We start from the raw sequence: 27,258 nt of genomic DNA on the forward strand, positions 1-27,258 counted from the left end.
ACAATAGGCTGCACGATGCAACTGTCCGGCGATTTCGCGCGTTCCCCGCAGCGTGCCATCTCCATCCTCCTGCCCCGCCAACTCTTGCCTGTATGTCACCACATCACCTCGCTGACACTCCGCATCATCCCCGAGCATCCGTCTCGCCTCCCCATCTCTGCGCGCACAGGGAGGAGGAGGAGGAGGGAGGGCGGAGGGGTGGTGGATGCTCGGGAGAAGGCGGGGTGGGAGAGCATGAACCATCTGAATAATTGATGGTTCCCCAAGGTGACACGCGTGGCTAAGCCGCGCCGGGGTGCGCGGCGCGTTCTGTGGAAGCGCACTCACATTTGTTGTTTGGTCGCTTTGTGCTTTCGCGAGTGCTTGACCGCACCGAGGGATGGCGTCTCCTCTGGCCCTTTAGATTCAATTTCTTGATTTTGTGTGTGTGTGTGCGCGCGTCTGGTTGTGGGGTTTCCGCGCATCGTTTGTTTGCCGGTTTGTTTTGGGTGGGTTCCGTCTTGGTCGTGGCGGCGGCGGCGGCTCGGCGCAGCGGAGATGATGCGCCCGATGGAGTCAGCGCCACGCCGCTGCCAGGGCCGCGCAGGCGGCTGCCGGAGGTCCCGCGCCCAGCGCGTCGGACACTGCTGCTGATCGCGGCGAGGCGCAACGGCCGCGGACGCCCCATGCCGCTGGGACCTGGCGGACGAGTTGACGCATCCAGGAGCCTCTTCCCTCGCAGCCCAGCCAGTAAGCGGGGACATGCTGCAGGAGGAAGAGGGCGCTCGGTGTCTTCCTCGCGGTGCGCAAGGGACGGATAACTTTGCCGCGACCACGCCGCTGAGAGCGCGTTATCTCCGATGTGCGTGTATCCGTGTGTGTGTGTTAGTACGTCTGTGTTTGTGTGTTTGTACGTCTGTGTGCTTCTACATGTGCGCGTAACGCTGTGTCGCTGCGATACGAACTCGGAGACCGGAGTTTGATTCTCGCTCACGACCAACACCAGTGATGATTATCTGAACCTGTCCTGGGTCTCCCCTAGATCGACTCAACCTCAACCGAGTACCTTGTGCCGTGTATCAATTTCGTCACTAGGGAGAAAAAGGCGGCCGGACGTGGTGCTGACCACCCACCGACCCTCTCGCGTGCCGTTCCTGCTCGCTAGCTAACAGCACTTGCCCCGAGAGTCTGTTCAGGCTATAGTGGCGGTAGGGGGCCTTTGTATGTATGCGTGCCAGTTTAAAGTACGGCTATTTTAACGGCCAGCAGTTCAGAAAGAAAGTGAAATAGTCGAGTAAACAATCACAACGCGCGTAATGTTACTTGTCTCGCATGAGTGTCGTCTGGTGTGTCTGGGCGCGGTTCTGCCCACAGCAACTCCTCCTGCGCTGGTGCCTAGTGGCAATAGGCGCTCGCTAACAGCACTTGCCCACGAGCCTGTGTAGGATACGCGGGAGATCTTTGTTGTTGGTAATTGAAAAAAAATTGTATTTAAAGGTGTCCGTTGAGAAAAGTTGATGTTTTCATCGAATCCTTACAAACTCCCCATGCCTTAGCTCACGGGGTGTGTCCTTCATTCTTTTGCCATCTCTGATGCAAAGTGTCCAACATTCATGCCTCTGCGTGTAAACGTTGCCGCCTCTGAAGCAGTGGTTCTTAACCATTACTGCAGCCTTGCCCCCCTTTGATTCTCAATCATGAATTTGTTTGATATTAATGAATACATAGGAGTTTGATGAAACAAAGTAGTTGCACTTACGTGCCCGTGCTAAATTTGTGTTTCGATGATTTACTTTCTGAAACAAATGTGGCCATGTCTCGCACCTCCAGAAAGGGTATCTCGCACCCCCAGGGGGTGCGTGCACCCCAGATTAAGAACCGCTGATCTAAAGTTATTGAGATGTGAGCGGACGTCAGATCAAACCCCACGCTCTAGTTGCGAACCGAGAACCACAATAGCTCCGCATGAAACAAAGTATTTTTTACACACCCCCACCGGCCGCACGATGTTCTGGGGGTACATTTTTCAACTGCATTTTTTTTTACGTAAGAAAGCGTTGTACCCGTTTCAATATTCAGCGTCGACTCAGCAAAGGCACCCAGCCGGAGCGCGTTCGCCGCTTGTTGCAGGGATCCCGGTTGGATCCCAGCGGTTTCCCTGGTCACTTGCGCCCCGTGGTGCATCCACTGCTTCAGAGTGCACGCCGCTAAAGGTGCCCTCACGTCTCTCGCGAGAAGCCATTGTGTGCGGGCGTCATGTGGACTGCATTCATCTTCTTTGGTTCTTTCGGTAAAATCACGGAGAATGAGAATAAAATAATAAAATAAGACAAGAAAATTCTCACGACGTTTCGGCCATTGGAGCACTGTCGTCCCGACAGTTCTGTTCTTTCACCTGATGAAGGCTACTCTGTGTTGTGGCCGAAACGTCGTGAGAATTTTATTGTCTTATTTGATTTAATTATTTTATTCTCATTCTACGTGACTTTACCGAAAGAACCAAAGAAGATGAATCCTTGCAGTCACGAAAGCTTCAAATCGAAATTGGACTGCATTCGTCAACATTCGAACGATTACGCGCAAATTACTCAATTGGGATTACAAATCTCTCACGATCATAGCCTCCTCCTGCCAAAACTTGGCAGGACCCCCCCCGTGACCAAGTCCTGAGATTCGGCGAAGCGTTCCTGGATAAACACGTGTAATTATACAAGTGTAATTACAGTGTACGAGTTTAATTAAACAAGTGAGAGTCACGTTTGCTTAAACTTGCGGTTTAGGTGATGTTGTCGCTGTAAATATCCACGTGATAAGCTTCTGAATAAGAAGCTAATGGCTGAGTGGGCTTTACCTGGCGAGGTGACGTTCTGACGTGCCGCTCCTGGACATCTGTGAAAAAGACCTTTAGAGCGCATTGGATTCCTCCAGTATAAATATTCTGATGTTAAACCAATGCTGGTGAGCAAAGGCCCTATCGGCATCAGCATTGCATAACCCTGCGCGCAGTTGCGTGCAGGGTGGTAGAGGCATCTATACCACTCTGAAACCAACTCTGTGCACACGTTTGAGCTTTGCGCCCTTAAGATAATTAATATTTATTGTTTTGCAATGGCCCAAAGACAATTATTTGCACGAAACATATTTTGTAGCCTTTGAGAACATGTTTCAATGTATTTTCCCCGACTCCTGTTAAGATAATGTACACGCGGCGTCGGTGTTGTTTGACCATACTTCACCATGCTGGCCAGTGCGGGTGGGTGACGGTGGGGAGCATAGACGGTGTGGTATGTAGTAGGGTACAACACAACGATGGATTACATTGTTCTGCCCTCGAATAACAGTGCAGCTCCCTGCTGCAGTCCGCAACAGCTGTTCCACACGTGGAGGGTCACCCATCGTACCAGGATCGTGAGACGAAACTCGGTGTTTAAACGTCTAAAAACGCGTCATCATGGGTTATTGTCCATCCACGACCATGCATTGAGGTTATTATTTATACTTAATTTATTGTTTGTGTTGTCGTTGGGAAGTAAAGCTCTTGACAGTAACATCTAATAACATTGTAGCAACAAGCCCGCCTGCCGGTGGATTACAAAATATCTATCGAAACTGGTCGGGAGATAAATTGTTAAAATAAATACTGGTCGATAATGGTTGGTATTGAAGGCCGATAGGACAAGGCATGATAGCATGTATATATAAAGTGTGCAGAGATGTAAAAACAACATGAATGTATTTATACATTATTTATTTAGATTGCAGACAGGGTATTATTGTACGATGCTAATGTGATGCAGCTTATATATCTGGTGTATACTCATGGTGTAAGCTGAAAAACACATGTCTGTTTAGATTAGCGCTTATTTAATTATACAAATTATGCATTTACAACCATGTTAATCCACTGCTGGATCAACGCCTCGCCACTGCGTGTCAGTCATAGAAGTTGTTTGACTATAAATCACTGCATTTGTCAATGTGGGTTGGTGAAGGGGGATGGCAGTAAAGGTTTATTCATAAAATATCTGTGCCATCAGCTTCAGAGTGGACGTTAAATATCCCGTGGCGTCATTCGCAAGAGTAAGGCCATTGTGTGACGGCATCCTGGTCTACCATTGGAATATACGTAGTAATTATCGCCCCCCTCCCTACTGAGATAAATTGTCAGGACCCTCCTGAAAAAGTCACGACATGTATTGGTGCTCAGAGCCACCCTATCTAGATGGCCACTGGCCAGGTGGCTCAGCGGGATCACGGGAGGCTTACAGTCGGAAGGTTGAGGGTTGACTCGGCTAATCAGCCCTTCGGGATCGATACAACGAGTTCATGACGCTTGTTTACCCAGCCTTTCCTGGGCAAAGAAACTTAATACATAGAAAATAAATAACATATCCATAACTCGTCACTGATGTTAGTGAGCCTTTGCTAGAAATCAAGCTCGGTTGGCCGAGTTAGCACATTCCGCCACCGCGCCCGCTGTTGCTGGATGGGAGTGTTATTCCTTGTTGCTGGATGGGAGTGGTGTTCCTTGTTGCTGGATGGGAGTGTTATTCCTTGTTGCTGGATGGGAGTGGTATTCCTTGTTACTGGATGGGAGTGGTATTCCTTGTTGCTGGATGGGAGTGTTATTCCTTGTTGCTGGATGGGAGTGGTATTCCTTGTTACTGGATGGGAGTGGTATTCCTTGTTGCTGGATGGGAGTGTTATTCCTTGTTGCTGGATGGGAGTGGTATTCCTTGTTGCTGGATGGGAGTGTTATTCCTTGTTGCTGGATGGGAGTGGTATCCCTTGTTGCTGGATGGGAGTGTTATTCCTTGTTGCTGGATGGGAGTGGTATTCCTTGTTGCTGGATGGGAGTGTTATTCCTTGTTGCTGGATGGGAGTGGTATCCCTTGTTGCTGGATGGGAGTGTTATTCCTTGTTGCTGGATGGGAGTGGTATTCCTTGTTACTGGATGGGAGTGGTATTCCTTGTTACTGGATGGGAGTGGTGCTCCTTGTTGCTGGATGGGAGTGGTGTTCCTGGTTGCTGGATGGGAGTGGTATTCCTTGTTGGTGGATGGGAGTGGTGCTCCTTGTTGCTGGATGGGAGTGGTATTCCTTGTTGGTGGATGGGAGTGGTGCTCCTTGTTGCTGGATGGGAGTGTTATTCCTTGTTACTGGATGGGAGTGGTATTCCTTGTTACTGGATGGGAGTGTTATTCCTTGTTGCTCGATGGGAGTGGTATTCCTTGTTGGTGGATGGGAGTGGTATTCCTTGTTACTGGATGGGAGTGTTATTCCTTGTTGCTGGATGAGAGTGGTGTTCCTTGTTGCTGGATGGGAGTGTTATTCCTTGTTGCTGGATGGGAGTGGTATTCCTTGTTGCTGGATGGGAGTGGTGTTCCTTGCCTCACAGGGTGAGGGAGGTGGGCGCGAGGAGTTTAATCCCTCTGGGGGAGAAGCCACGCGGTGCTCTAAAGGATAGAATGAGTTCGTGAAATAAGGAGGAATACATAATGATATTGAAAATTAGGTGTGTTATGCCCAAATATGGTTTTCCTGGGTGTGCAATTGTCCATATATGGAGTTACGGAACACGAATCGATAGAAATAATAGCGATTTTGATTCAACGCTCGACCCCGTCATAAATCCCATGCTCAAACTCGTAAAGTTCGTTCTCATGCTGGAGCCCATAATGACGCTTTCCATTGGTTGTTCATTGTGCGGCATCGCTTCCCATCAGGTTACATTAGGGCTCACGCAAACGCAGTCCCTCCATGGCGTCACGGACTCGTTCTGTGGCGTCACGGCGCCGTCGCACTTTTGCTCGTGGCACGTGGGAGACGTGCCACGTTGTGGGGCGATCGGTACCGTGTGTTTAACCATAACACGACGAGCGTCACTGTGGAGAGTGTAACTCCGAATAAGCGGACAACATGCCTCCTTTACATATTTGTCCCACCACATACAAAAAAAGTGTGTTTCACACATGCCATCAGCCACACGTGGCAGGCCACTAGCATAGTGACAAGCAATCCTCACCCTGCTGGTGAGACATTGAGTCTCGTAACTGGTCCCAAATTTTTTATTTTATTTTTGAATGTGGAGGGATAGCTATGAGAAGGAGTCTGCTGTTTTGGCTTATTTATTTCTTAATGGGTAAACCGCGAAAGAGCCCATAAAGACCGCAAGGCTTCCAAGGGAAGCTGGGTTATTGGTCGACAGCCTTGTGCCACCGCCCTCGCTTCATCCGACTGGACTCATGAGCAGTGGCAGGAGGAGAGTGGCTTTGGGGCGTAGCAGCGTGAGTCCAGTAAGAAGATGCTATCAGCGCTGACTCCCCTCGCCACGATGAGCTGGCTTCTTGACTAAGTTGACGGCACGTGGGATGTATGTCGCCGCATATATTCAATTACATCTACGCTTGCACTTCTGCAACCCCCGCCTTCACCAACCCGCACAGACCAGCGTGGTGAAGTATGGTTAGACAACCCCGACAACCTGCACGGCGTGCGAATCCAGCCGTACGAGTCGTTTTGCAGCGACTCCCTGGCGCGTAGACTGGAACAACGCGAGACATCCCAGGGGTAATCGAGATCCAGACAAAAGTGCAGTGGATTGATATCCCAGGTGTCCCCAGAGGGGCTTCTGGTCTCATCCAGCAGTGGATAGGGAGATGGGCAGCAACCTTTCAAACGAAATGAGTAATGGGCAGCGTCTGCCCGGGCTCCGAGGGTGCACGTTAAACACTGCGGAGACACGACACAGTGACTGCTGCATGTGGATGTACGATTTGAAGTGATTTGTAGCGGAGGGGAAACGCGATGCCTCTTCTGCAATTCCGTTATGGCTTTTCCACAGACCTGCTTGTTTTTGTGCAATCAGGGCGAGTTGGATGGATGTCCCTGACGTTGTTGGTCCGGCTTTGTTATTGTTGTGGCTGTTGTCGTCTTGAGTAACAATACTTTGTGAATATTCCAGACTCCTGCCCACTGTCGGAATGCTGGCTTGGGATCCCAGACATGTCTCTTGGCCCGTCTTGTCGGCTCACTTCACTGTGGCCGTATTGGTCGCAGTTTTCCAAGTGAGTAACAACTTTACAACTGCTGTTGTTAATAGCAGCCACGCAGTCATTCTAATCACACTTCATGCCCTCCGTCCACTCGATAACAGATTCGCGTTCAAGCTTGCTCATCCTAGACATGAATGGTGGCTACACGCGAGGAGCCAATCATCATTCGCCCATTTAACATGTCCGCACTTGTGAGTGTTGACACCAACACGTGCGCTGAATCTGCACGATTACGGCCATCTCATGAGCGTGGAAGGGCCGGTCGCGACGGCGCAGCTGTCCATGGCGGCACTGAAACCCAGCACGGCCATAACGTTATTTGAAAATGTTTGATGCTCCGAGGCTGGGCTGTTCAACCAATCAAAGCCTTGACAATTCGTGTAAACCTTTACCGACTAGCTAGGAGGTGTGTACAGGACTCTCTCGCGAACCTAGTCTATCTCTCGCCCCTCTTGTCTCTCTGCACTCCTCACCACGTGCTCTCTGCTTGAATGACCAAGACCTCTCTCAAAACTCTCCGTGAAGCACCACTCATTGGGAGATTGTACCTTCTTCTCTGCTGCCCCTCCGGTCTAAAATCTCCTCCCACGACCATCCATGCTACCGACTCCCTACTGCTGTTCAAAGACTTCCTCTTTATTCTGTGACTCTTTCCTCTCTGATGGGGGGGGGGGGGGGGGGCACTAAAGCTGTCACAATGGGGAGCCACCGTGACAATGATTCACCACAGAGGAGGCTGAACTTGGGTGGTGCCAAGGACATTTGGTGGCGCAGAGCCCAGCCCAGCGCCCACCTAGCACCGGCCTTGAAGCCGAATAAAGCACCCGCCCTCCTGTTGCATGACCACTTCTGACTGCTTCTGCTGCTGCTGCTGTTCCAAGGTGGTTAAAGCTGAGCAGGCACAGGGGTCGCCGGGTGGCCGAGAATTCTCCAGGACGGAGAGCGGCGGCGACAGTGCCGGCATTTGCCAGAGCCTGTGCATGATCAGTCCGCCGCCCCCGCTGCCTCCACCACCGCCTCTGCGCAAACCCAAGTCCAGGGAACCACCACAACTTCCCCGTGAGTATTCAACCCCATGCCAACGCCTCCGCGTACAATGAGAATAATCGTGAGAATAGCGCGCAGCCATCACGAGCGGCATCGTGAAGAACATAAAGTAACAAGATCAATCAGCAGCCAGTATGCCTCCTGAACACATCTGCCACAAGGCTTTGGTGGAGTGCGTGACTTGGGCAGCGTTGGTTAACGCGAGAAAACTCTGGACGGAGTCAAAACATTCAGCGTCTCATCAGCAGGGTCAGGTTTGCTTGAGCCAATACTGGTGAACTGGCCTGATGCAATAGGCAAGGACCCACTCGAGTTAATATGGGTCCGAACACAACATAATCATCAGTCCGGTTGTACCAGAAATAAGCACGTGAAAAGTTAGACATATCTTGTCCCTCTATATGAAATAAAAGTATAATTGCTTATTTATCCGGGAAAGCGACCCTGATTTCGAAGATACGTTTTCACTCGGGTCCTGCTACATTGGGATATTTGGCCACCACCGTTGACGTTGCGTGTTCTAGCTATGGGAGGGAATGGGGAATCCCAGAGGGATCCACGCATCACAGGGGTATAACATAGAGTACACACGGAAAAGGCACCCCTACACGGGAATCAAACCCGGGTCTATTGCGCCACCCTATGCACGTCACTGTGCATTACCAACGTGTGCGCATATGGCTTTGGAGAGCAGTGGCTGAGTGGTTAGCGTACTGTTCTCTCAACCAGGTTACTGCCAAATTGATTCTCAGCCATGGCTAACCGTCGGTGATATCTGAACTTGTCCTGGGCCTCCCTGAGGGTGACTTGGTCTTATATTAGCACCTAATTTTGTAGTTAAACGTGGACCCGAGCGCACCACCCCATTATGTGCCATGCTGGCTTTAATATGCGCTGGATAATATCACTTGGCACATGGCTATATGGATGGGGGTTTTGTGTGAGGCATATGTGTCTATACATGCACGGGAAGTCCATGGGCGCAGACCAGATATATCGCTTAATCATTTCAAGTGGGGTGGCAAAGATTGTTTTCATCCGGCCAAATATAAAGGTTCACTCTGTGGTAATATTTTTTAAAGAGTGAATTTGAATGCGCACGATGCTGCTGAGTGTAATTCCGCATCTCAAATGTACGATTCCCATGATCACTCTAATCTCTGTGCAAATTATGCGGCAACATGTGGATACCTTTTAAAGCATTTTGTTAATAAAGTGTATCTCCTTGCATGCTTATATGCTATTTATTGTGGACATGGAATGTATCGTATAAGTTCAAAATTATGGAAATTAACAACAACGCCTAATTTGTTTCTGTTGTTTATAGTCTTCAAATAATGTACATTTGAATACTGAAACAAAGAAGTGGAAATGTTGATTGGTTCAGCTGCTGAGAGAGGGCTGACAGGTCAGCAGGGGACATCACATTTCAGTGCCTGTACCCTAATCGGTAAGAATGTTTCTACCATGGGAAATGTTCCTGAAGCAGGAATTCCATGATTTTTTTCGCTCTGATTTAATTACATAAATGGATTTCCCAGCACAGCTAAAAGTGTGGTTAGCTTATTGACAAGGCACCACATATGTGATTGATGAGGTGAACTCCCTCGGTTTAGGCCATAATTAATTTTGTTCCTGACGTGCGGAACTTGTAACAAGGCTCTTGCAATATGCCACTTGACAGCTGAAAACCCACGGGAATACACACACGCATTACCCTGCTGTGCTGAAGTAAGTAACGATGGATTTGGTGAGTGTTGGCGAGTTGGGATTTGGGACGATGAGGTCCACAGTAATGTACACAACAGGTGTGGCCGGTCATGGCAGGTGAATAGAAACTAAGACCTTCCACGAGGACACAACGCAAAATGTACCGTCGTCCACAATTTTCAGTAATTTACTGCGCGATGTTAACGTGCTTAAGTTAAGTTATTTTTTTACGTTCACTGCTGCAACCATGCTCAAGCCCCAGCCCTTCAAGAGCACAGTCTGTGATTGTTACTCCATGCATGTTTATTCTGTTTTCAATTTAGTACCAAACCCAACCAGAGGGCCTGTGATAGAAGACAGCCAGTGGCTGGAATTGGTCGTTTTCCTGGTGGTGGGTGGCGTGATTCTCTTAGCCATCATCCTATTGGTCACCATCTGCTACAAGGCCATCCGGAGGTAAGCCAACAATTGTAAAATTACCATTACAGTAATAATGAAGGTCCTTTGTCAACGCACTGTTGTATGAAGGCACCTTGTGTCAGTCATTATTTGAACTATGCTTCACCAAACTGGTCAGCGCGGTGAAGGGGGGGTACTTGGGATCGGTTCAGATGTCACTCGCCACTGAAGTTAATCGTGGCAGGGGATCAAACTCAAGTTGCCAGGTTCATCATGCAGTGCGTTGACCATTGCACCCACATTCCCCATAATCACGATGTCAATATTTTTTTCAAGAAAACCTCACTGAATGTTAAGACTATTTTCAGGCGGATTCTACATGGGAAGGTTTGGACAGTTTATTTTTGTAAAGAGTGCTCTGTGTATGGCAGGAAACCAGAGAACCCAGATAAAACGCACCAATAGAAGGGAAAACAAGATTCTGCACAGATGCATTCAATAAGCGCAGTGCGGTGCTGCTAGTATCTCCTGGACCCCTTGCTAGCCCAGTGCTTCAGGAGTTTCACAAATCTATCTGATCCATCAACTTCGAAATTACCGGATTGCAGGCAGTCAACCGAGGGCCTTCCTTGTCTCTCAAAGTCAAAGTGATTTCCTGCTCAAATGAGCATTGCCTGTTTACAGCCCTGAGCCAGTGGTGGAAATTCCCCATTCCGTATGGCAAGGAGAAGTCTATGCACAAGACAACTATTGTCGTTGTTTCTGTTTCATGCAAACACTGAAGACTGCGTAGTCTGGATAGCGTGGACAAAGTGTGCCATATGAATATTCATGAAGCTTTCATTTTCAAAATAACTTTGTGAAGGCAAATTTACTAGGAGCTGTTTGTTTTTAATGCACAATTATCTACGTCATCGAAGACAAGTATAGAGACAACACATTCCAGGCCCTGCCTTGCTGCAATTATGGAAATATTTGAATGTTGCCACATTACATTTGTCACAGTTGTGAGAATAGGATCATTCTTTTGGAAAAAAGCCATAACAATAACCATTCAATGACGATGCAGAGGATTCCCATGGGCTCTCATTGAGTCGTTTAGCAGGCTATCCACATTAATTACAGATGGGATGAGTTTACATTTTTTAATTCCACACACTGAGTAAACTAGAGGAAGCCAGGTGACTCAGGGGTCAGAGCACAGAGCAGGCATTGCTGAGTTCCTGAGTTTGAATCCAGGCAGGTGCCTGTGATCAAACCGGGTCCTCGGGTGGAGAGAGTTGACGTCTCAACTTGGTCACCAATCTTCTTTGGTTCTTTCGGTAAAGTCACGTAGAATGAGAATAAAATAATAAATTGATAAAATAAAATAACACAATAAAATTCTGTGTTATTTTATTTTATCAATTTATAATTTTATTCTCATTCTACGTGACTTTACCGAAAGAACCAAAGAAGATGAATCATTGCAGTCACGAAAGCTTTAAATTGGTCACCAATGTTTGAACTAAAAAAAAAAATCTTACTAAATTTGGGTCTGCACTTTTGCCTAAGTTCCAGCTTTGAGAAATAGATTTTCATGCAACGCGGTAGAGTGGACGGCAAAGTGCCTTCAAGCGACCTCTGCATAGATCAGAGGTCACTTGAAGGGATCTCAAAGGTAGCTTTGTGACATTAGCTTCTGTGGGCTGTTCTCTGACATGAAGGAATGCATTGCTGTGGGAGATATTTGGATGAATACATCATATAAATTAAATGATACAATTAGGTACATTTTGGGGACAAAGCTATGAATAAATAATTAAATAGATGCGTGATATAACCGGGTACATTTCTACGTTCATTACTGAAAGTAACAATGCTGGGCCAACCAACATTCTCCAAAGTAATAATGTAACTTTTTTTTATCAAGGAAAGCCTCACTTAAATGTCAATACTTTTTCTGTTTTCCTGCAAAGTGTTTAAAAGTGAAATATATATTTTATGGTTAATGCACCGCCAGTATTAACCAAGGCAGGCTTCCAGGAGGGAACCACGAATCTCTGCAACAAGCGGCGAATGCACGACCACTGGGTCGTGTCACCACACATGTGCCTGTTGCCACCTACCACTTGATGTCCCTTCACCTTTGCTTGGAGAAATTTTTGCAATGCCAACCAAAATAATGACCACAATAATTACCACAATCAATGTTGTTAACTTCCCATGTGTATGATTGTGATCACCCACAATCAATGTTGTCAACTTCCCATGTGTATGATTGTGATTACCACAATCAACGTTATTAAATTCCGATGTGTATGATTGTGATTACCACAATCAACGTTGATAAATCCCCATGTGTATGATTGTGATTACCACAATCAACGTTGTTAAATTCCCATGTGTATGATTGTGATCACCACAAATACGTTGTTAAATTCCCATGTGTATGATTGTGATCATCACAAATACGTTGTTAAATTCCTATGTGTATTATTGTTACTACCATAATCAACGTTGTTAAATTCCCATGTATATGATTGTGATCACCACAATCATCATTGTTAAATTCCTATATGTATGATTGTGATCACCACAATCAATGTTGTTAAATTCCCATGTGTATGATTGTGATCACCACAATCAACGTTGTTAAATTCCCATGTGTATGATTGTGATCACCACAATCAATGTTGTTACATTTCCATGTGTATGATTGTTATTACCACAATCAACGTTGTTAAATTCCCATCTGTATGATTGTGATCACCACAATCAACGTTGTTAAATTCCCTTTTGTATGATTGTGATCACCACAATCAACATTGTTAAATTCCCATGTGTATTATTGTGATCACCACAATCAATCTTGTTAAATTCCCATGTGTATGATTGTGATCACCACAATCATCGTTGTTAAATTTTTATATGTATGATTGTGATCACCACAATCAACGTTGTTAAATTCCCATGTGTATGATTGTGATCACCACAATCAACGTTGTTAAATTCCCATCTGTATGATTGTGATCACCACAATAAACGTTGTTAAATTCCCATCTGTATGATTGTGATTACCACAATCAACGTTGTTAAATTTCCATGTGTATGATTGTTATTACCACAATCAACGTTGTTAAATTCCCATGTGTATGATTGTGATCACCACAATCAACGTTGTTAAATTCCCATGTGTATGATTGTGATCACCACAATCAACGTTGTTACCCTGACCAAGATGACAACAGGGTGGCAGAGGGCAGCTGCACTTTCCACGTTTGCGCTCCGCTGAGCCACTGCCGGTCCAGTCTGAACTCTCAAGAGCTGTTTTCTTTATTTTAATACTTTATTTTAAAATGTCAAAGCATTGCCACAACCAAACCAATAAACCTGAGTGTGTTGTGTCCTTGAGATTCGGGGGAGGGGGGTTTCGTTTGGAGCGAGGGTACTGACAAACCGGTCTCATAGCTTTGCAGTGGTTGGATGTCGCACTTGTCAGATGTTTGGCAGTCTTTCTTGATTGATGCCTTCCTTGGTTGATTGATTAGTTGCAAATACATGCGTTGTGCTATTGAGTGCCCTGGGTCCCATGTGACAGTAGCCATTCAATGCAGACATCGTGACCCCTGCTAATTGTGCACAGAACATTAATATGACCTTGTCTTCTGCCTGCATCTGTTGTAGACATGTTTCATGAATGCTCTGACACAGACGTTGTCTGTGTGTTTTGGGGCTCAGAGCCACCGTATCTAGACAGGGTCACTGGCCAGGCGGCTCAGCGGGATCATGGGAGGCTCGCAGTAGGAATATTAAGGGTTGACTGGGCCCATCAGCCCTTCGGGATCAATAAAACTCGTTCCACTTTGTGTGGAAGTCAACAGTAGGTGTCCTATGGGGAGACTCGCCCCCACTATAGGAATGTGAAATTTCCACCAGTAGATGAGCACCGCCTCAATGATCATTTGGGCTGGAAATCACATTGCCTTGATTAGAAATAGACTCATAATTTTATAACTGAATTGCGCAACAGTGCCCCATGTCTGTTTTGCCTACCTGGGCGTGGCCCGTAGCCACAAGGCTGGCCGTGGCTGAGGTTTTCCTGGGGGTCCGGGGTTTTGCTGCAGGTGAGTTGCAGCGATACTAAGCACACTGTCAGTTGCGCATAACCTCGCTGCTGCTGCTGCGGGCACCACCACCGCCGTACGCCACTGCACGTCGCCTCCCCTGCCGACGAACGGCAAAGCAAAGCATCGTCCCGAAACGCATCTCAAGGACAGAACACGGAGCTATGCGTCATCCCGCTTTTGAACTCCTCTCTAATAACGGTGGCACGCGATTATTAGTAACAAAAGGACGTGGGAGTGAGTGCGTGTGAAAAGGTCGCACTTGGGGTGCACTGATCCCCCAACACAAACAAGGGTTTGCTATAATTAAATGTCGGTAGATGATATGTTGTAGCAGGTTCTTGGTAGGTCCCATTAGCAGAGAAAATAATGTGCGTGGCAGCCACTTATTTGTCTTGATCAAATAATTATGTCAAAAAATGTCCCTCTCTAAAGGAAGCAGATAACATAATTAAATGTGCTAAATGCAGTCCACATGGAAAATGCTGCGTATTGCACTGCCCATAAATATCTTAATGTCAGTTGCACTTTCAGGCAATTCTTCATTTTAATTGTAGCAGCCTGCATCTGCATATGAATAGAGCAGACACGGGCATCGTCACAGAGAGAACACTCCAAAGTGTCTGGCATTTTGTAATAAAGTTTTAGAATGTATTATTGTTTTGGAAATAGCATTTTCAGATTCCATAATGAACTCAGATGTTTGATCTGCTGTCCAACTGGACTTTGGTTTACTGCAGTAAAAAATAGCAGGCTGTTCTGCGCAGGCAATCAATACAAAGCCTATTCGCATGAGGCCAATATATAATACACTTGGCAGCATGACGTTTTTTGTGAGAATAGATTTAAATGATGGCAGCTGAAATGCACTTCTAAATGCCTTGCATCCGTGCAGGTGGTGTGCATGTTACCTGATACCAAGTTTGGGGAGAACTTGGGTGAGATCCGCATTCATTAAGTCAACTGAATGTATGTTCACGTTCATGTATCTCAACACGCGATAGGAAGTCATGTTTATTGCCACGAGCTTTGAATGGGAATTGTATCTCGGTTCCATAATTTTAGAAATCTCTCTAAAAAATAAACCCATGGATTTTCATTTCCTAATGTGTACTCTATTAGCGCCCACTCTGCCACCATCCCTCACATGGGTTTTAAATAGATGCTCACTAATCTGCACTTGGGGGGGAGTGGTGGCGTCGTGGTTAGTGCACCTCAATGTCTGGCCTCATCCAAACATCAGTCGTGAGTGATATCTGAAACGGTCCTGTGCTGTCCTCTTCAACCTGCGCTGACCAGTGTGGTCAAGTCTGGTCAAAGAACCCTAAGGAATGACACGGCGTGGGGAGGCTTTTATTCAACAGTGGATCAACCATGGGCTATGATTATTTTTTTGTCGTCTGCATTTCCCCCACCAGATCTGTGCAGGATAAATATGGATACCTTGGGCTTTCTTACTGTATTTGCACTGCGTGTGCAGCGTGTTAGATGAGATTTAAAATATATATACAATTCCTGAGCACAGGCCCCAAGGCTTAAAACGTAAAGCACCCAGTAACAAACGGCGCCATCAAAGTTGTAAAGGAAAAGAGTGAACAGACCTGGGGAACTTTACCCAGCAGTTTGTGGGAGATTTTTGCCACAGAAACGAGCAGTACTGCACCATGACATGTCGCCATGCTCTAGCGCTGTTTTCTGCATCTTGAAACAAAACAAAAAAGGACAAAACCCTCGCTTTTTTGCTTCTGCAAAAATCCCAAGCCCTTCAGGGGTTGCATTTTGCTTGACAAGTCACCGCACCGGAAGGGACGTTTCTATTGCCGCGTGCTTTGTTCAGCGCACTTGCCAAGGCAATACGCGGAGTCCTGGGACGAGGCTAAAGCAGCGGATGCGAGAATCTGTGCGTCTACGGTTGAGCATGCGTGAATGGGAACATAGGATGCAGTGCTCTACTGCCATTGTGCTGAACGAAACATAACAAAATATCGGCTCGGGATGTAAGAGGAGAGAATGCGTTCTTTAATGTGTTTAGTCTCTGTGATTGTTTTTGCATTCGTGCTATCAGCATCATGTCAGGAGACGAAATGTCCATTTTCATCTCTCGCAGAGCAGCTGCATCACCCGATGTTAGCGAACGGTATTTCACAGAACTACTGCTGAGTATCAACGTGACCTCTGGTCTACACACCCTGGCTCGTAACAGCAATTTATCTTACAGCAGTTGTTAAAAATATGCCACATGACTCAGGCAGCAAAGGTGTAAATGTGAGTGCTTTTTTCTTACAAAAATCTGGATTGGTATGGACATTAAATATAAAACAATGATGTCATTATAATGTCATATGTATTCATAATTCACAGCCCTTTGCCAACCCACTGCTGAATGAACGCCTCCCCATGCCTTCAAATGACCGGTTTTCACTCACACACTCGGCAGAGTCTGCTATGCAGAAATGATCTCGCATGGCAGTCAAAATCATATTTTTCATTCTCAGAGCTGTAAAATAAAATATACTATCATGGCTTTTCATGCAGTCACCGGTGGCCGAGTTGTGACCTCGCGCTTTGCTCGAGCATTGAGTCGAATCGTAGGCGGCTCAATCCTCGACTTGAGCCTGGGACCTGAGTGCTGCTGGCTCGGTGCTGGCTCGGTGCTGGCTCGGTGCTGGCTCGGTACTGGCTCGGTACTGGCTCGGTGCTGGCTCGGTGCTCTCTCCCCCGAGCCACTGGACCCATCACATATGTCTGCGAGTGCCTCTTTTCATCAGCATTGCATCAATACAAGGAAACGTTGGACCGTTTTCAACATGCAGTATCTCATCAGCAGTCAGGGTTGCTGGAACCAATGTTGGTGAATTGCCCATTCACAAGGAAAGTATGCACTCCCAGAAGGTGGTGGTGGACAGGAAGTGTAAAAAAAAACTTTTTTTACGTGGATGGACATATATGGGAAGGAGATGTATTGTCTGCTTATTTGTTTGGTTACATTCTCCACAATGACGCAAATTATTATTTAAAGGTTAGGAGTAGACGACGTGGGTTTGATAATATTCCAAAATCCTGGAATGTGGTAAACAGATGGAGGGAGGTTTGTGAAGCCATCTGCAATGGGCTGACCCTTGTTTGTTACCTCTGAAGCTTTGAGACAATATTCAATGGTCATTGAATCTGTAAAGCCAAGGAGGACTCGAGCCTGGCTTCGCCCTTCAACTCTTGCAGGAGCTGGAAGTACAGCATTGGGCTGCATCACGTATAGATTGAATTAATGGGGTGTCTGTGGATCGAATCTATCTGTGCGGAAATCAGGGCATCACCCATGAATATTCACGGGATTTACTTGTATGCTGAGGCTTCTCATTTTACTCATTCATGGAATTATCTAAATATTCAACTGCATGTCCACTAAAATAGAGGCTTGAGACTTCGAGATTTTCTTCAGTAAATAATTGATATTCGAGTATTGAAAGTAAATTATTGGCATTTTTGTTTGAAATTTCTCCAGGTAATCAAAGGCATTTAAAGACGGCATTAACCTGACTTACTTATGCAGGAGCCTCGTGAAAATTTTTGTGTTGAGCCTCAGGGAGGCTTTCCTGGATAGACCGTTGGCATTGTTATCTCAGTGTGCACCTGTGGGCATTGAATCTTCCTTTGTCACACCTCAGGCCAGAGTGGAATTGGTGTCCGTTCCCAGTAACTGACATTGTTAATCACCACGTTCATTCAATAAAGAACAAGACCATTCCGTAGTTCTGGTCGAAATTTATACCTCACTATTAAATTAGTTTTATCTTCAAATATCTTCAAAATATCATCCATCTTAGACATATATTAGACTTTATTGTTTTTATAACAAATATGGCCCTGCAGACCACCATATCTCATGTACAGCAAAAACACAAGACAAAGATCTCCATATAGCCTTAACAGACTGTTGGGGCAAGTGTTGTTCGCGAGCACCTAAGAAGGCCGGAACGTTACACGAGGGGGTGGGTGGCCAGCACCACTGCTCCCCACACACACAAACAAATACAAACACAACAACAACCTCCATTCGTCACTAAGTGACGGTGACGTCACCACGGCGCTTGTGCCAAGTTATGTGCACGTTAAGGCCACGTGAAGTGTCGAACACGCATTGACAAGAGGTCACGGGGCAGACCCAGGTGCCATGGCTTGACTGACTGAGATGACTGGCACACACACAAACACACGCACACTTTATGACATCCTTTGTATATTTTACCACTGATGGTACGATGGCGTAATTGCAAATTGGCATCACGGCAGTCGGCGAGATTTGCCGGCCGTGGCATCCAACATCGGTCTCGGAAGTGTCAATCACCGGCTCCCCGGGTGCCGTGCCCAGCTCTGCCCTGAGAAGGCGTTTGTTTGGCTGTCACTCGATATATACTTCAACTTCAATATGCAGCCTCAAATGAATATGGATATGGCACTTTGTGTGTTTATTTTAAATACAATGCTGGCTTATCACTCACGAAGGAGATTTCCTTCAAAAAGCACCGACAGACTGAAGCAAAGCCGTACACCCAGCAAGGGCCGGGGTGCACCGTCACTGCTTGAGTCGGCTAATTGACACGAGAAGCACTTAAATGCCGACAAATCATGCCGCGTGGTGCGGTGCGTAGCGGTATTCGTCTCGTGGCAAGCACGGCGCCTGCTACTGTCAAGCCAGGGTTTTCCTGTTTCCCTAGATCTTCCCGCGATGACGGCTCCTGTCAAATACCGTGACAGGAGTGCCCAGGCACTGTGAGGGTGCCGTAATTGCCTTGTCGACGGTGCCTGTGATGTACGGGGGGCCCTGGAAGTGGAGGAAATGTCAGTTTTTGCGACTGCATGAGGAATGAGATCATTAAGTCAGCTGGGCGTGTGTTTATTGTGGCTCGCTTAGGCGTGGGAGATCATAAATGTCCCTCGGTTGACGACCCAGCACTTTCAAAGTCTACAGCGGCATCTTTAGGACTTGTGCAGGTGAAAGGATCTTCCTGGGAGACACCGAAGCCAAGTGGATTTGAGCAATCGGGGAGGGTGGTGCAAAGAATGTGCATCCACCGTAACCCCCAGAGGAAAACCGCCCACCGCAGCTTCTTGGAGTGAACTCCATGTCTCCTGAGCCCACATGTCTGGCTTAATTCTGAAAATCATGTAACCCATTATGTGAATTGTAAGCCTCGCCTTGACCCATTCCATTTGTGCCGATACCATCTACAGAACCCTGGCAGCTTTCCCTGAAATTGCTTCGAGCCCTAATTGTTTGGTAATCTCCCAGTTAGTCTGTGTGCTCCACCGCTCATTGCCCTTCATTCCACTCTCATCATCTGATAAATAAATCTTTGTATCCAATGTCTGATCACAGTGCCAGCTACTTTCATTATCTGGTTAACTACCCAGATTAAAAACTCAGTAAGAATAACAACAATGTTAGTATAATAGCCTGTATAATTATACACCATAGAATATAATTCTCATACTAAATGTCATCACTATTCAATTATGTATTGATTTCCTTGTGTAAAAGTAAAGAGCGTTATAATTACTGGTTATTGACCAGGCAGGGTGTACTGTTGCAGTGGTAGCGCACCTGTGCAATGACCAAGCCCATCGAGTCTGACTCCTATCTATGGCTAAGGTCAGTGGCGAGTGATTTATGAGATGGTCCTCGGCCCTCCCCCTTCATCCAATAATTTGCACTACCACCAGTGTGGTAAAGATAACCATTTGCATCTTTGTGGAGAATATATCTCTTTCATATATCTGTCCTGCCACTTCCTGTCAACCGCAAGGCCCTCTGGGAGTGCGTAATTTATATGCAGAAATAGTGTGATAAATTATGATCGAACAACTCCCATGTAAATTATAATTATTATGACTAGGCGAATAATAATGCAAATAACGGATGATGATGATGATGATATGCTATCCATTATTGCTCACTTAATGGCAAAGCACGTATTACTTGCGATTGATGTTAGCCATGGCTGATAATCAAACACCACTATCACCGTTCAACCACTGCCAAAGTGACACTGTGTTACATTGTAAATTATCTTGCTTCTGAGCAGTGGTTGCCGTTATTTAATCAAGAGAAAGACGTCGAGTGAGGGAGTGGAATACTGGGTGTTCTGCCAGGGCAAAACGGACCACAGGACACATTGCGTGCATTTTGTTATCGCGCTCACAAATTTTTGCTCCAAATGTTTTGTTTGTATCTTTTTGTAGGAAACCGTTACATAAGGAGGAGAATGGAGGGAACCAGGCTGAGTCTGCAGCTCCAATGCCAGATGACAAAACTACTGAAGCCAACAACACTGTAGCTTGACCAGAAGAGAGAAAATCACACGAAACAAAAGTCAAAGGACAATGATAAGGATTCGCCACAATAGCCTTGTCATCTAGGACGCTTAGATGCCCTTTCGCACTTACGAGAGCCCGTCAAGGAAGGCATTTCCCGAGGGCTGACATTCTGACGAATGGTGCAAATACGCATGCGAGTTGAAGAAATGTCAAGGATGAATTCTGCAGACCGAGCGTACAGTGTATAAATCATTCAAACGACTCCGTGCCAAGCTTTCCCATCCTCAGAACAGGCCGACGTATTTTGCCTCCCGCTTAATATATGAAAGTGGCCCTGAGTTGTCATTATTTATGCGCTGTCAAGCCTGCGGAAATACCCCTCGTTTTCTTTTTAGCAGAGTTATAAATAATGATTTAATTTCGTCACGTTTCCACTTGAGTTCTTCCAATATAAGTTCACGGTGCTTCAAATGCCTCCTTAGATGTTTTTTTCCCAATCACAAGTCTGATTACATAGTGAAATAATTTCCAACTGAAATCTTGCTTGAGCATGTTTGGCCCATAAACCATAACTTGTGTTTGGCAAAGAGCTGAATTGTGAGACTGTATTTTCCCGTGGCCGATGAGTGTTAAGGAAGGAGAGTGCTTGCCAATGATCTGTTGCAAAAGTGATGATTTCATTCTCCATTTCCTGATGTGCTCACACATGTCTGGGTGAATACTTTTAGAATGCATGTGCTTAGGGTCACCACTCACCATGGGACTTGAAATAGTTCCTGACCTTTCCCAGTTGATTTCATGAAAATGAGATATGACTACAATAACAAGCATGCGAGACATCGTATATAGTTTGTCATAATCTTTTTCATTTGCTAGCTATGAGCATTTTAAACAATTTTTGCTCACTTACTGAAAACACAGTGGGCCTGCCTTTTAAAAGTTTGCCTAAAAGAAACATTTACAAAAAATAAATTCCGCTAACAATCGGGTTGATGAGTCTCGCTTCTCACAAGGGGCAACAAAGGGAGATTGACATTCAAGGCTGCGAGCGTGCACATTGAGAATCGCATGTTGAGTCAGAAGCGATAATAATATATGAATATTCAAACGTGGCAGACCACTGCTGAATGAAGGCCCCCCTCATGCCAATATTGGTGACGGGAGTTGTTTGAACCAGACTTCACAACGCCGGTCGATGCGAGTTGGCCAAGAGAGGAGGGGACTTAGGTCGGGTTCAGATCGCCACTACCGATGATCGCCATGGTGGGGAATCAATCGCAGGCTGCCGGCTTCACCGTTGCAGCACGCGAGTCGCTGCGCCGCTGCTCCGACGTCGTGGGTATGCGTACGTATTTGTGAGCCTGTGTGTGTGTACTTAGAAACCGTGTGTGCGTCGGTGTCACTGAAACGCGTTCCTATTGTAACACAAAGCTAAAGTTGTGCCTCCCCTGCCAACTGCTATGAAAATCAAGGTGAAATTTTGTTTTACGATGGGAGGAAAGCGCCAACAATTTGTTTGCCGGTGCTCACCCGATATTCTGAAGGTGAGCTTGCTGAAATGTTACTTACGTCTCTTTCCATCTCGGAGAAAAAGAAAGCTCATAATTTGTCTCTATCCTTTGTATGACTGCTGGAGTAGCTGCAATTGCGAGGAATGCATCATGAGTGAAGTACAATGTCACATTTCCGACTTGCTTGGAACTGAAATAATGGTTGCCACCTGCGCAGACAGTTTGGGAATTGGCGTCTGTGTGTTTGTGGCAGGAATTGATTTGCACTGATATCTGGTGGTGTTGTGTTGAACTTTATTCACAGTAGACTGCACAGTGCTGATAGTAACAGACTGACCGACAAATATACCCGGGTTTGGTCTGTGGAAAAGGTGACAGCCCTCGATCAGAACATCTACGTAAAATTACAGGATATTGGACAAATATACAATTCAAGACTGCTTTAAGTACGCTTAACTGTGGCTTTATAAGCGGGTGTGCGCGAGATTAACGATACATGTCAAGTGATTTATTGCTCGAATCAGCATTGAGGCGTTGCTCATCTCCTTTTGAGAGCCCTAAACGCAAATGATGGAAATTCCACATTCCTATGATGGGGGTGAGTTTCTCCATCGGACAACTGCTGTTGACTTTCACACAAAGTGGTACTCGTATTAATTAACCTGGAGGGATGATAGGCACGTTTGGATTTGTGAACATCTATAGAAAAGGACTGTCACACCAAGTGCAAACATTTCATTGGGTGTGGGCGGTTAATTGGTCAGATATGCGACGAGCAACTGTACCCAAGATTGCCACTATTTCACCAAACCTGGACATTTCTCAGCACGAGGTATATAATTCAACAAAAAAAACCCAGTCCCAGATCTCGGTACAAATCAGTTCCTACCATCCGAACACAGATGCCAACCCAAACGGTACTTGAGTATTTGTGTAATGTCCTGCATTGTAATTGTGCCATGACGCAAAGTTTAACAATGGAGACGGCGCGGTGGTTCTGGGTGGGGTCGGGTCCTGAGGTCCATGGACCTCGTGGAGGAGCTCATCCACTCGAGGTGTGCAAAGCCACGCAGGGAACCCCCGGCTCTATTCGTGTTTACAACGGAAATGCAATCTGTAACGTGGTGCGGTCTTAATGTTCAACCTCAACGTATATATTTATCCACTTAATGTACATTTGCCAAACATGTACATGATAACTTTATACAATTCATTAGAGGAAATGCTCATTGTAAATTGTGTAAAGTATTCATTTTTTTCAAAGCTAATGTGGCAAGAAATTTTCAAACATTATTTATATACTAAAACTCTACACAATCTTTACAGTTTAAACTGTATAAAGCACCAGCTTGTTTATTGTGATTAGATTTTTTTTTATTTTAACTTGGCAATATCATTTTTATGTTTTGAGATCTTTTCTCCCATATCCGATACCTTGTACAGCATATTTGACTCGTGTTGACTCCCACTAATGATACGTTGAGACATACACAGCTGGGCTATTTAGAAAATTTCACATCTTGTAAAGGACAACAACAGACAGCTTTACAATTACAAATAAACGCAGTGACGCTTTAACACTTCTATATCCCTAACATAATTGTATAAAGGGTTCTACAGTAATTGCAAAGGTGGCATTGTACGCAATAATCTGTATAGCATTCACTGCTGAATGTATGAAGGCTGTTTTAAAATAGACAGCGAAAATATTAAGCAGAATAACTGTTGTGCGTGTGAACATATTTAATATTTACTGAATATATGGCCAAATAATATATGGGTCTCAGTTCTTTGATGGACAGCTTTGTCTTAATCAACCTATCGTTTTGAAGCAATATGCAACAATATGCTATGTTTAAATGTACACGTTCAGCACTTATGAATAATTAACACGTATCATTGTTCAAACGATGAAAAAAGCCATACTTGTCCTTCTTTAGCAAGAAAAATCGAACGTATCATGATGGAACTTTTAACTCGTCGCAATGTTTGTACACGCTAAATATATGTAACCAACCGCAGAGGTGATCTGTCACGGGTGTCTGTCCATCGCTAGCTGGAACACAACTCACGCTCCATGTATGGAATATGCACAAAGGTGCTTTATGCTTTTTTATACCTTTTTTTGCAGCATAACTTAAGCCATTTTTTTTTACTTTTCGTTGAATATCATAAATGCCTGCCTGTAAATATGTTCAAAGAAAACTGTAAAGCAATGTATACTATCAGATCTTTATCGTGTGTAAATTAAAATGAGGCATTACCTTAATGTGAGATTCTGCTGGTAGTATTTCACTTTAGTTGTCCCACATACAACACGGTTCTGCCTTTTGACTTCAACGGCCTGGTTACATCCGTGAACATGAAATGTTAAGAAAATGCCACAAGCAAGAATGAGCTTTGTACCACATCATCATCATCATCGCTGCTGGATGAAGATATCCCAAACGTCGTGAAGCATCTCCCATGGGGCTGCGATGTAACACTCCACATTGAACACCTGCGCCTCAACTGATTCCATCGCTCCATCTTCCAAGTGACCGTCCTCTCAGGCGCATTCCCTCCTTGCCTGTCACTGTCGCTGCTCTTTCCCTGGCCATCAACCCTTTGAGTGATGTGTGCCGCCTAGGTCCACCTACTCTCTTTGTCGATCACTACCATGCGTCTAACTTGCACGTGATCTCTCATCCACGCTCCTCTTTCTGTCTCGCCGTGTGATTCTCTATGATTTGGGTGCGCTTTTTAGCTCTTGTTACATTTTCTTGATAAAAATAGATACATTTTATTACGGTGCAGCAATAACTCATGCACTATTAATAGTTAATATTGATAAGATACGTAACAGATTAACTCACTGCAAATACTCAAAATGTAATGCATGAACCACACTGGGCATATATCATCTGCCATTGATTGTGCGTTCCCATAGAAGCGGATTAAACATTTGATCATAACTTATAAGAATAATTACATAATTACGTTCTCTGAAGAGTGAACTTTGTTGAAAATAATAACGTATTAGTGTTACTACTATTAGGACAAACCAATGGACACGTTGATGCAGGCTGCGAGGCGCTCTCGTCAAACTCTGCCAGGACGATGTTGCGGTGAGCCCCCTGCGCTCGCCGCAACATTTCCACTGCTGCATCATCGCTCACTCCGGGCTTTCAATGAGCCCTCTGCTTTAAGCCAACTTCTGCCCCCAGAGGGAACGTAAACTACAAAACATAGATCACCGGGTTTTCATATCGCACATTATTGCAATCATGTTTACTGATTTATTTAGAAAAAGACCATCAATTGGCAGTACTCATTTATTCAAAAACATACATCACCACTTGCTCTCGACAATTTCCTTCTTGAACTCTCAAGCAATGAAAATGAATCTCGCTGGGGAGCCAGAGTCAATATCTGTAGGGGGATGTCTGCAATTACAGGACTGGAGAGAGAAACGCTCCCAAATTAGAACGCCGCACACACGCACAGACAACGCGCGGTAACAAATGGACTGTCCTTGCAGATGCAATTTATGTGATTTAGGAGCGTCTTGGCTTGTTTGGTGCTTTTTGCGAGATTGAGTTTCCCCACGACTCACAGATGATCGATAATACTCTCATGTCTGTGCCACCGCGAGACATCCATCACAATTGCAGCTACATGTTAATGGATCCTTCAGTAATTGCAAGAACCCAATTCCACTGGGTTGTGTTTTTTTGGTATTCTCAGTAGTAGACGTATTCCAGAAAGAGCCTGCATGATGTGGATAACATTCCGAAAAGGAAAACACGACATTGTGGGAACTCATGTGAATTGATTCAGACCCCTGAATGTGGCACAGATATACATTAGATGTTTTGTGCGCTGTTTGAAGAGTTTACTTTGTTGAAAAGTGCAACGTCCTTTTATTGCAACCTCACAGAGTAACGGGTTTCTGACATACCTAAAATAAAGGTTTACCAGTATGTTCACAAGAGACCTAATACAGTGTTAAAAATTTTATACATTAAAAAACATATATTAAGCAATATTGTTGGTGTGTGTTACCCTTTTCCCAAATTATATCATCAGATTATTATTTAATGCGTTTTGCTCTCAATACATTTGTGACACTAATTGAGGAAAATATTCCAAATACAATATAAGAATATATTCTCTAAAACGTACCTGTTAATCCTCTACGTTGTCTCATACCTCTTGTTGTAGAACAATAGTAAGCAATGTAACGTCATGGACACTTTATATGTTGAATTAACTGGGTAAACCTCCTATATAAATGCTGCTCCACCACAACCGCCAAAAGTATTTTGTAGACTTGGGATGCCACGTGTCCTCGGAGCTCTCGGAGTGGAGGTTCATAGAAAACTGTCGCCGCCCATGCTCCTCCCGACCATCCCCACCACTCTCTTGCTCCTCACCACCATCCCCACCACTCAGTGTGGCTCTGTGCTCACCCACAAGAGGCACGCATACCCACCGAGCAAAGTCAAAAGGCTGTCCCATTGATGGAGGCCACCCAGCCAGAGCACCCAGCCAGCAGCAAGTCGTGAGGGTCTCCTGCACCACAGCTGCCTTCAACTTGGCACTGCCAGGCACACGCTGCACTACGCGTGGCCCAAATCCCCCGTGTGTGGCTGTTTGTGCCCTGCTCCACTTTGGGCCCCACCATAGCTATGTGGGCTCTCCGTGGTAAATAACAGGGAGTTTTTTTTTTATTGACACCACTTATACCCTCGACCTCCCCCGCCCCGCCTGGAGAAAGCTATGGCCAAGATCCAAAAATCAAAGGTGAAAACTTCAACCGGTGGCAGTCATTGCCGTGGGTGTAGACGGCGTTGTAACGCAACAGTGGTACTGGCTGCATGCATAAGTTTGGTGGCCAAGCAAGGGAGCACGCGCAGCCCTAAGTCATAGATCAATCATGCATGTAGATCGAAAGCTGTTCGGGGAATATCGTTTAATAAAAAGAAATAGTTTTTTTGACATTTTTTTTAACGCAACAAATTAAAAGCAATGACATGATAACCAGAATAAGCCGTGAACCACACAGTCTTTGTAGTGTAACGGGTAGCATGGCTACATCTAAAGCTGATGATTCAAGTTCAAATCAGTTTTTTTTTGCTAATTTACAAATTATGCG

The 27,258-nt window shown here is 45.5% G+C and overlaps 1 protein-coding gene across 4 annotated transcripts; it reads left to right on the forward strand.

Annotated features, from left to right (window-relative positions):
* The first annotated feature begins 228 nt into the window (after window positions 1-228).
* PRIMA1 (proline rich membrane anchor 1) lies at window positions 229-24,390 on the forward strand. 4 transcript variants are annotated; one of them, XM_032956074.2, is made up of 5 exons: window positions 229-781; window positions 6,943-7,045; window positions 7,915-8,092; window positions 10,114-10,246; window positions 20,536-24,390. In XM_032956074.2, the coding sequence occupies exons 1-5, from the start codon at window positions 666-668 to the stop codon at window positions 20,633-20,635; spliced, it is 630 nt and encodes a 209-aa protein (XP_032811965.1). In that variant the 5' UTR covers window positions 229-665; the 3' UTR covers window positions 20,636-24,390. The 4 variants fall into 4 exon arrangements, with proteins under 4 accessions (XP_032811965.1, XP_032811966.1, XP_032811968.1 ...); XM_032956075.2 differs by having other exon boundaries at window positions 233-729; XM_032956077.2 differs by having other exon boundaries at window positions 751-841.
* The last annotated feature ends 2,868 nt before the right edge of the window (window positions 24,391-27,258 follow it).

The sequence above is a fragment of the Petromyzon marinus genome, chromosome 17, assembly GCF_048934315.1.
Source record: "Petromyzon marinus isolate PM22_M1 ecotype Great Lakes invasive population chromosome 17, UKy_Petmar_22M1.pri1.0, whole genome shotgun sequence".
Classification (NCBI taxonomy): Eukaryota; Metazoa; Chordata; class Hyperoartia; order Petromyzontiformes; family Petromyzontidae; genus Petromyzon; species Petromyzon marinus.

Coding starts and splice junctions, on each gene's coding strand:
- PRIMA1 (XM_032956074.2), top strand. CDS start 666: ATGCCGCTGGGACCTGGCGGACGAGTTGACGCATCCAGGAGCCTCTTC. Junction 7,046..7,914: donor TATTGGTCGCAGTTTTCCAA/GTGAGTAACAAC, acceptor TGCTGTTCCAAG/GTGGTTAAAGCTGAGCAGGC. Junction 10,247..20,535: donor TGCTACAAGGCCATCCGGAG/GTAAGCCAACAA, acceptor ATCTTTTTGTAG/GAAACCGTTACATAAGGAGG.